This window comes from Anomaloglossus baeobatrachus, chromosome 6 (assembly GCF_048569485.1).
Source record: "Anomaloglossus baeobatrachus isolate aAnoBae1 chromosome 6, aAnoBae1.hap1, whole genome shotgun sequence".
Classification (NCBI taxonomy): Eukaryota; Metazoa; Chordata; class Amphibia; order Anura; family Aromobatidae; genus Anomaloglossus; species Anomaloglossus baeobatrachus.
The window spans coordinates 330,881,323-330,892,501 of NC_134358.1; the positions used below are offsets into that span (position 1 = coordinate 330,881,323).

General features: G+C 41.5%; 1 protein-coding gene across 1 annotated transcript in view; it reads right to left on the reverse strand.

The window, feature by feature from the left end:
* Positions 1 to 1,767: 1,767 nt before the first annotated feature.
* ZNF830 (zinc finger protein 830) overlaps positions 1,768 to 11,179 on the reverse strand; it is a 144,992-nt gene continuing 135,580 nt past the window's right edge. Inside the window, exons 9-10 of the mRNA XM_075316538.1 lie at positions 8,759 to 8,835; positions 1,768 to 2,321 (exon numbers count right to left, since the gene is read on the reverse strand). Coding sequence (XP_075172653.1) covers positions 2,141 to 2,321; positions 8,759 to 8,835 — 258 coding nt within the window. The 3' untranslated portion in view covers positions 1,768 to 2,140. The remainder of the gene's footprint in view (positions 2,322 to 8,758; positions 8,836 to 11,179) is intronic.

The following is an 11,179-nucleotide window of genomic DNA, read 5'->3' on the forward strand; positions in this document are numbered from 1 at the left end:
GTGAAGCAGAACATCCTGAGGCTGAAAAAAAAAGAAAAAATCCATCAGAGAGATAGCAGACATGCTTGGAGTAGCAAAATCAACAGTTGGGTACATTCTGAGAAAAAAGGAATAGACTGGTGAGCTTGGGAACTCAAAAAGGCCTGGGCGTCCACGGATGACAACAGTGGTGGATGATCGCCGCATACTTTCTTTGGTGAAGAAGAACCCGTTCACAACATCAACTGAAGTCCAGAACACTCTCAGTGAAGTAGGTGTATCTGTCTCTAAGTCAACAGTAAAGAGAAGACTCCATGAAAGTAAATACAAAGGGTTCACATCTAGATGCAAACCATTCATCAATTCCAAAAATAGACAGGCCATAGTTAAATTTGCTGAAAAACACCTCATGAAGCCAGCTCAGTTCTGGAAAAGTATTCTATGGACAGATGAGACCAAGATCAACCTGTACCAGAATGATGGGAAGAAAAAAGTTTGGAGAAGAAAGGGAACGGCACATGATCCAAGGCACACCACATCCTCTGTAAAACATGGTGGAGGCAACGTGATGGCATGGGCATGCATGGCTTTCAATGGCACTGGGTCACTTGTGTTTATTGATGACATAACAGCAGACAAGAGTAGCTGGATGAATTCTGAAGTGTACCGGGATATACTTTCAGCCCAGATTCAGCCAAATGCCGCAAAGTTGATCGGACGGCGCTTCATAGTACAGATGGACAATGACCCCCCAAGCATACAGCCAAAGCTACCCAGGAGTTCATGAGTGCTAAAAAGTGGAACATTCTGCAATGGCCAAGTCAATCACCAGATCTTAACCCAATTGAGCATGCATTTCACTTGCTCAAATCCAGACTTAAGACGGAAAGACCCACAAACAAGCAAAACCTGAAGGCGGCGGCTGTAAAGGCCTGGCAAAGCATTAAGAAGGAGGAAACCCAGCGTTTGGTGATGTCCATGGGTTCCAGACGTAAGGCAGTGATTGCCTCCAAAGGATTCGCAACAAAATATTGAAAATAAAAATATTTTGTTTAGGTTTGGTTTATTTGTCCAATTACTTTTGACCTCCTAAAATGTGGAGCGTTTGTAAAGAAATGTGTACAATTCCTACAATTTCTATCAGATATTTTTGTTCAAACCTTCAAATTAAACGTTACAATCTGCACTTGAATTCTGTTGTAGAGGTTTAATTTCAAATCCAATGTGGTGGCATGCAGAGCCCAACTCGCGAAAATTGTGTCACTGTCCAAATATTTCTGGACCTAACTGTAGCATCCAATGATTTTCTCATGTGAGAGCTTCATAAGAAAAATGCTAATCTAGGCTCAAACTCTGCTGCGAGTGTGATCCGAGAGTCATACGCTCGTGTGCAAGAGCCCTTATAGTAACTAAATCTATAACATAATTGCTCTTTGGTCTATGGTTTGATAAGATCAGTACATTAAATTAATATTTGTATATATTGCGACATAAAATGAAAAAACTTGTACTGATACTTATAATTTTTAGAAAATATTTAAATTTAAAAAGGTAATTACCACGGTCATTTACAATTACATACATGGCTTTAAAGCTTAAATAGAAAGCAAAACTAAATCAGAATAATTAGATTGCTAGACCTATTTACACTCAATTTTGATGTACATTTACCCTCCCATATACACACTGTAAGCACTAGAATACAATTGGTATAAAATATTCCAAAATCCATAAGAAAATTACAACAATGTGAAATAGACAAACAAGAATGAATATCAATATCACTAATACGTCAATTTATGCAATTTAATAGTTCATAACTATACAAAATGGTTACAAGATACTTTCGAAAACATTTTTGAATCCTAGAGCTTGCAAAAAAAAAAAAGCAAGATTTAGCTGACAATAATTGGAGGCCTTAGAAGGCAGAGCAAAATCTGGAGGTTCCCTATTGAAAGATCTGAGTGGCCTAAGAATTTTCTTTAAAAGTTCAGGATCTTGAAATTACATAATCAGTAATTGCTTGCATAGTGATACTGAAAATATTAAGGATATTCCAAATGTGAACGTTGGCCTTTTGATGAAGCGAAAGTGAGCAGAACCATTAGTAATATACAGGTATTTAGTTAAAAAAAAAAAAATATATATATATTTTTTTTGTCTAATGGAAAACACCTTTTTCTCGCCAGCTCTGTGTAAGCATTGTTGGCAGAATATCTTCGTCATCGCTTCCAATATATTCGTCCTCCTGTTGGCTGGATTTTCTTATTACACTGTCTATCATTGTATTATGTAGAACATCCTTACGATTTCTCAAATGTTCAATTCGACGGTAGCATTCACTAAAAGGAAAAAAAAAGGAATGTATCCTGTATTTAATTCTAAATAATAGCTACCTTCCCCAACAAACAGCCAAATTATTAGGCTATGTGCCCACGTGTGTGCGCTCTGCACCGCAGCGTAATGTCACGCATGTCCGCTTCAGAGCGCATCTAAAAAGCTCCTTTCTGAAACTTTGGTGACTGCAGAATTCGTGTGCTCTGGATGCTGCCTCTCCCTATAGACAGAATGGAGACAGCATGCAAAGCGCACGAAGGAAGTAACATGTTGCTTTTTAGAACGCAGCGATTTAGCAGCATGCAAATCGCTGGGTTCTAAAACGCCACGTGGGCATGGATTATGCACAATCTTCATAGATTGTGCAGGGGACGCAGGACGCATGCAGTTACGCTGCAGTGCAGATCGCAGTGTAACTGCATGAAAATACACACGTGGGCACAGAGCCTTACATTCAACCTTATTAACTACTGTATTTTTTGGACACACCACTATGGGACCCATATAACCTATGAAAACAATTCCTACAATAGGAGAACTACAGTGATGTGAAAAGTGTTTGCCCCTCCCTGATTTCTTAACTCTTTTGCACATTTATCACACTTAAATGCTCAGATCACCAAACAAGTTTACATATTGGACAAAGATAACTCAAGTAACCACAAATTGCAGTTTATACATGAAGGTCTATATTGTTAAGGCAAAAAGAAATCCAAACCTACATAGCCCTGTGTGAAGAAGTGATTGTTGCCGCCGCCCCCGCCCATCCCCATCTCTTAAAACATAAATTAGCTGTAGTTTATCACGTCGTTGGGAAGCAGACTTCAATTTCCGTATCAGCCCTGATTACTGCCACACCTGCTCTCAATCAAAAAGTCACTTAAATAGGACCTGCCTGACAAAGTGAAGTAGACCAGAGATCTTCAAAAGCTACACATCATGCCGTGATCCAAAGGAATTTGTGAACAAATAAGAAGCAAAGTAATTGAGATCTATCAGTCTGGAAAAGGCTATAAAGCCATTTCACAGCTTTGAGACTCCAGTGAACCACAGTGAAAGCCATTGTCCACAAATGGCAAAAACATGGAAGAGTGGCCGGCCAAAATTACCCCAAGAGAACATGGACGACTCATCAAAGAGGTCACAAAAGACCCCACTATAACATCCAAAGAACTGCAGGCCTCACTTGCCTCGGTTAAGGTCAGTATTCATGACTCCACCATAAGAAAGACTGGGCAAAAATGGCCTCCATGGCAGAGTTGCCAATGCTGAGCAACAAGAACATAAAAGCTTGTCTCAGTTTTGCAACAAAACATTTTGATAATCACAAACACTTTTAGAAGACCACTCTGTGGACTAATGAGAAAAAAGTTTTTGCAAGATGTATGTCCCATTACATCTGGTGTAGAAAGTATCACAAGATTATAATTTTGTTCCTCTCACTGAGAACATTCAATAATCTGGTGTAGAAGTAACACAGTGTTTCAGAAAAGGAACATCATACCAACCGTAAAATATGGTGGTGGTACGTGTGATGTTCTGTGTATGTTTTGCTGCTTTAGGACCTGGAATTATTGGTGTGGTAAATGGAACCATGAAATCTGCTCTACCAAAAAATCCTGAAGGAGAATGTCCGGTTATATGATCGTGACCTGAAGCCGAAGTGCACTTATGTTATCCAGCAGGATAATAATCCAAAACACTCGAGTACGGCCACCTCAGAATGGCTTATGAAAAACTAAATTAAGACTATGGAGTGGTCTAGTCAAAGTCCTGACCTTAATCTGACTTGAAATGCTGTACATGCTCAGAAACCCTCCAATATGGCTGAATTACAAAAATTCTGCAATGATGAGTGGGCCGAAATTCCTCAAGAGCATTGTAAAAGACTTATCGCTAGCCATTGCAAATGCTTGATTGCAGTTGTTGCGGCCAATGGTGGCCCAACCAGTTATTAGGTTTAGGGGGGGGCAATCACTTTTTCACACAGGGCCCTGTAAGTTTGGATTTCTTTTTCCTGTAATAATAAAGACCTTTTTTTATAAACTGCATTTTGTGTTTACTTATGTTATCTTTGTCCAATATTTATATTTGTTTGTGGATCTGAAACATTTAAGTGTGACAAACATGCAAAAGAATAAGAAATCAGGAAGGGGGCAAATACTTTCTCATACCACTGTGTATGTACTGACAAACCCTCAAATATTTACGACACCAAACATGCGGCGTTTTGTAGACCTATAATTCAGCAGCCCAAACTAGAGGAAATGAAAGCCAATATTATATATATATTTACAGTGCCTTGAAAGTATTCTTATCCCGTGAACTTTTCCACATTATACACACAAACTTGTAAACAAAAATGTAATTTATTGGGATTTTATGTGCTATCCCAACACTAAATAGCAAGTATTTGTGAAGTGTAAAGGAAATTATATTGTTTTCTAAACATTTTTAAAAATATAAATCTGAAAATTGTGACGTGCATTTGTATTCAACCAACTGAGTCTGTATTGAGTTAATGCTTTATATGACGACCTTTCTTCTTAGCAAAATAGCTCCAGCAGTGAGATTGGATGGAGGGCGTCTGGGAACAACAATTTTCAAGCGTTGCCACAGATTCTTAGTGGCATTTAGGTCTGGACATTTACTAGGCATTAAGTGCCATCCATCTTCCCATCAACTTAGACCAGCTTCTCTGTCCTTGTCAAAGAAAAGCATCCCTACAGACATATCTTGGTAAGTTTGTAGTTGTGCCATAAGCCTTCCATTTTTGGATAAGGCTAGGTTCACACTTCCGTTAAATTGTATCAGTCACAATCCGCTGCTCTGGTAAACAACGGAATCAGTTTGGCGGATTCCGTTGTTCCCATAGACTTGTATGAGCGGCGGATTGTGACTGATGATGCTGCGTTGCACCCTCCGCCCGACTGAGCAGTGGTGGAACGACTGACCGCGGGGCGGAAGGAACGCAGCCTGTAACGTTTTTTGAGCAGCCCAATCCGTAGAATTTTGCTGCGCATGCTCTCTCTGGCTCCCTGCACACGTAACCAGGATACACATTGGGTTACTAAGCAATGCACTTTGGTTAGTTACCTGATATTTACCCTGGATACGTGTGCAGGGAGGCCGACACTTCCCCGCTCGGCTCCGCCTCCTCCAGCACTCCGCATGTGTACACACACACTCACTCACCTGTCCCTAGCCCTGCAGTCCCCGCGGCACTGACGTCCTCAGCGCAGCGGCCCCGCTCGACTCCGCCCCCTCGCGCTTCGCCCCCGCCCACCATGTGACTGATGCAAAACAACGGAAATGTGAACCTAGCCTAATGGAATGAATCGCTCTGTGAATTGTTAAAAGCTTGGGCATTTTTTTTTTTTAATCATAACCCTGCTTTACTCTTCTCCACAATTTTATCCCTGACCTCTCTGGTGTGTTCCTTGGTTTCAATGATTCCCTTATACTTCACAAATATTAATTACTTTGTGTTGGTATATCACATAAAATCCCAATAAAATACATTTAAGGTGTTTTGAGTGTAACGTGAAGAAAACGTGGAAAAGTTTATGGGGTATGAATAATTTTCCAAGTCACCGTGTGTGTGTGAATAGAAATATATAACAATTTTATTTTATCACAAAAATACACAAAGTCAATAACATGTTAGATAAAAATAATAGAGGTACGGGTGTGACCAAACCCATGTGACCACATGATCACACTAACCCACTAGGACGCTTAATATGGGGTATGATCTATATGGCTATAGTCGCACCTCAGATTTAGAAATAAAAAGGGGGAGGTGGCTAAGAAGGGGGAGGTGGCTAAGAAACTATTTAAAATTTCCCCAGTTGTATGAGATAGCGAAGGGGTTAACACAACTAAGAAATGCATGCAAGTATATTGTATGTGTGTATGTTGTATAAGATCAGGTGGATTGTACAAAATATTAAGCCAAAATTGGAAGGAAATACCAAAAAGGTAACTGCCAAGGAACATCAAACAATATAAATCCTAAAATAAATTCCCATGGAAATATATTTTAGGATTTGTTTGTACAAAATGCATGGAAAGAAAAAAACAGACATGACTTGGTATGAAGCATATAGTAGGCTAGAAGATTTCCAACCCTTTCCTTATGGATGAAAATCCTAACTGCAAGGGCCCTAGGAGGGAGGATAGTTCTCTCAATGGTCAGCACAATTCATAAGTGCTTTGCCAAATCGTTAACCCCTTCCTGTCAGATAACCTTTTATAGTTTTCAGCTGACAACCAAATTAGTGCTTGTAATTTGAAGGACGAGTTGTAGCTTTGAAAAACATCATATACAAAAAGACGAAAAAATAATTCTAAGTGTGGTGAAGTGTTCCAAAAAAATCAAATTTTGCCTTTTCTTTTTGCAAATTGTCTTTACAGCATTAATACTATTGCAAATATAACCTGGAAACATGATATTTTGAAGCAGTACAATTACGGTGATACCAAACTTGTGATTTTTTTATTCTTTTTTTTTTATTTCAAGTTGGCCACATTTGGAGCAGTTTCTTCTTTTTTACTTAAAATAGGACTTCCATGAAACTTCCTGCCTAAATCTGTGTAAAAGGGAATGATTGCCCCATCTGAGAGCAGCATAATGTAGGGGCAGAGACATGGTTTTGATAAAATCACAGTTTAATTTGCTGCATAACCAGCAAATCTTTGAACGTTGGGCTTTGTATAACCGCACCCACACTACTGATTGGCGGCTTTTCATGTACAGTGTCAACTGAAAGCTGCCAATCAGTGGTGCAGACAGGGTTATACAGAGCTCCTAAATATGGAGGATTACCACCTAGCATTAGGCTTACTAGTGCTCTAATGATAAAAAAAATCATTTTATCAACAGGATATTATCAAAATTACAGCAAGCAGCCCAGTAAGTGATAAATCACTGGAATCAGGGTTTCTGTCTCTACATTACATTACATGACTCTCAGATTAGGTGGCCAAAATTTGGTAACAGACTCCCCTTACATGTAAATGCAGTAATAAGGCGCTTTCACACGCTCCGTTCTTGCTGTGGAAAAATACAGCGTTTTAAAGTACAAGTAAAGTGAATGAGATTTCTGAAATCTCAAACACATGCTTATTTTTTCCCTTGCAGATCTGATACATCATAGGTTTTTGTTTATTGATTTTTTTCAAATCTGCCACAGGTCAATTCCTTCAGGGTTTTGGCAGCATTTTTCACCCAAAGAAACAAAAATGCAAGTTAAACTGCATCAAAAACGCAGAAAAAAAATCAGCTGCAATGTGTGCAGAGAGCCATGTACTCACTGAGCATCGCCTTCCCCAGTTTCCCGCACCACTCCAGTCCCATTATTTTCTGGGTCACGTGATTGTGATTTGCCGGCTCATACTATAGGGTACTTTGCACACTACAACATCGCAGGCCGATTGCTGCGATGCCGAGTGCGATAGTCCCCGCCCCCGTCGCAGCTGCGATATCATTGTGATAGCTGCCGTAGCGAATATTATTGCTACAGCAGCTTCACATGCACTCACCTGCCGTGCGACATCGCTCTGGCCGGCGAACCGCCTCCTTCTTAAGGGGGCGGGTCGTGCGGCATCACTGCGACGTCACACGGCAGGCGGCCAATAGGAGCGGAAGGGCGGAGGTGAGTGGGATGTAAACATCCCGCCCACCTCCTTCCTTCTGCATATCCTACGGAAGCAGCGGTGACGCAGGTAGATGTTCCTCGCTCCTACGACTTCACACACAGCGATGTGTGCTGCTGCAGGAGCGAGGAACAACATCGGACCGTCGAGTCAGCGTAATTATGGAATTCGCCGACGCTACACCGATGATACGATTACGACACTTTGGCTCTCGTTAATCGTATCATCTAGGATTTACACACTACGATGTCGAGAGTGACGCAGGAAGTACGTCACTTTAGACATGACCCCACCGACATCGCACCTGCGATGTCGTAGTGTGCAAAGTACCCCTTAGTGTTACGTGACATTGCTTTTACTATGGACGTGCCAGAACGAGCCACAGAGCAAATCTCCATGGGTTTACATTGGAAAAGTAACTTCTGCTTAGCAGCGCTAGAAACCGGGGAAGACTATGATTGGGGATTTATACTACACTACATACACAGGTTGAGGCCATTCACTTTGATGGGAATGCTTCTTAAAATCCACATATTTAGGCATAAAATTAATTTTTGCAACTGGAGTTCATTAAAAATGTTGACTCGTTAGGCTTTTACAATCTTTGTTTTTGTGCACACTCAACTTTTTCTTTATTTGGGGTGTGTTTGTTTTTGTGTCCATTTGGCAAGTGCCGCCAGCATGTTTTCATGTATACTATTTTGGGGTCGTTATGTACATTTCCCCACTTAGTATTGCTTTTTTTTTTTTCTAAGTAGTTAAAAAAAGACTTGTCAATACTCACATTTGCTCATCAATTTCATCAATTTGACGATCCAATCGACCTTCCTCATCCTCTTCTGCCACAATTGCTTCAGAAACCTTCAATACAAATTCATTGCAGATAATAATTTGATAAAATCCTCAACAATGATTCTCATATGACAATTTCAGTGGTTGGAACCTTATCCTAATTTAGTTATTCCTGGATTTTAGTAACCAGAACAAAAATGCCTACATTGATGTCTACATCATCACGACCGTTCTTACCAGTTAGGACGTGGCTGTACACTCTGCGCCTCCCTTCTTTAAGTACCACTCCAAAGAGGTTTCTACATTTCACCATCGAAAATCAGTAACAAATGTTACCTTCTCTCTTAGGCCGGGGTCACACAAGCATATTGCATCTGATGTGAGGGTGTCAGATGTGCAACGCCCATGCCGGCATCCTCACACTCTCCTGTTCCCCCGGCGAGGACATCTGTTTCCTCACGTGTCCAAGCATCCTGTGGCAGCGGTCACATCCCTGTTCCATGCTGCTGCCTCCCAGAGTGTCTGTCCACTTTGCAAGCTTCCAGCTTCTGCCCGTAGGGAGCGCCCATGGCCATGCCCTCTTTTTTTAACCTTTGTACCCCCTTTGTGATTTTCCGTTTTTTTTTTGTTTTTTGCTTCCCTTCTTCTGAGAGCCGTAACTTTTTTATTTTTCCATCAACCCTGCCAAATGAGGGCTTGTTTCTTGCAAGACGAGTAGTACTGTTAAACGGAACCTGTCATCAAAAATTTAGCTTGAAACCTAAAAGTTTCCCCCTCTGCAGCTCGTGGGCTGCATTCTAGCAAGATTCCTGTACTTTTTGTGGCCCCTTTTAAACCAAATTAAATACTTTATAAACCTGTACCTTTTGCTATGCAAATTTTGTAAATAATCCATGTGGGCGGGCTGCCTGGTGTCCGTTACTGTCCTCCTGCCGATTTACACCGCCCCCAACGCTGAATTTCATACCTCAGGACGCCGCCCGAGGTTCCGCGCATGCGCTGTGGGACTGTGCAGTGTGTGCACGTGTGACCGCTGGTGACGTTTTGCGCAGGCATGAGGTTATGGGCGGCGCTGTGATTGTCCTCAGCAAGTGCCGCCCATAACCTCGTGACCGCACTTTCCCCTCTTCCTCCAGCGTTCTACGCAAGCTCTCGCTGGCCAGATGACCCGACGTCACCTCTTCCCCATCTTGCCTTGCTGCAGGGTAAGATGGGAAGGAGGTGACGTCGGGTCATCTGGCCAGCGTGCGCTTGCGCAGAATGCTGGAAGCAGTGGGGACAGCGCGTCCACGAGATTATGGGCGGGCACTTGCGATGCAATCACAGCGCCGCCCATAACTCGTGCCTGTGACACACGTCACCAGCGATCCTGGTGTGGGCGGCACCTCGGGCGCAGTGGGTGGTGTCCTGATGTACGAAATGGAGCAATGGGGGACGGCGTCAATGTGCAGGAGGGACAGCAACGGACACCAGAGAGCCCGCCCCCATGGAGAATTTACAAGATTTTCATACAAAAAGGTACAAGTTTATAAAGTATTTAATTTGGTTTAAAAGGGGCCACAAAAAGTATAGAAACCTTACTAGAATGCAGCCCAGGAGCTGCAGAGGAGGAAACCTTTAGGTTTCAAGCTAAATTTCTGCTGACAGGTTCCCTTTAAATTAAACCATAAGTTTTACCATATAGAGTACTGGAAAACAGCAAAACAATTCCAAGCGCAGAAAAATTGAAAAAAAAAGTGCGATTGCATGATTGATTTTGTGATCTTTTATTCACTATACAGTAAAACTGATGTGTTGCTGTGATGCCTCAGGTCGGTACGTGTTTGTAGACACCAAACATGTATAGTTTTAATTTTATCTAAGGAGTTAAAAAAATTCAGAAGTTTTTCCAAAAAAGTGGCGCACTTTTTGCGCCATTTTCTGCGACCTGTAACGTTCTCATTTTTCGGGATTTATGGCTCAGTGATGCCTTATGATTTGCGTCTCGAGCTGACGATTTTAATGATACCATTTTTGTGCAGATGCTAAGTTTTGATTGCCTATTATTGCATTTTGTGGGACCAAGAAACATAATTTTGGCTTTTTTTCAATCGCTGTGCCGTTTACCGATCACATTAAGGCTATGTGCGCATGTTGCGTTTTTTTCAGCGCAGAAAAAAAAAAAGCAGCCAGAGGGGACAATTGTTAATACGTTTTTTAAAAAAAAAAAAAAAAACGCATCAAAAACACATGCGTCTTTCATGCGTTTTCCATGCGTTTTCTTCAGGTGCGTTTTTGACCACATGATCCAGTGACACGGCGTCTAATACACAGTGCCAGCCTTCCTGCAGAGATGTGAGTGTTGCCCACAGGAGAACGCAGCTGCCCATGCCCACGATTTGGGTTCAGGCTGCTGTGGATTTTAACTCTATTC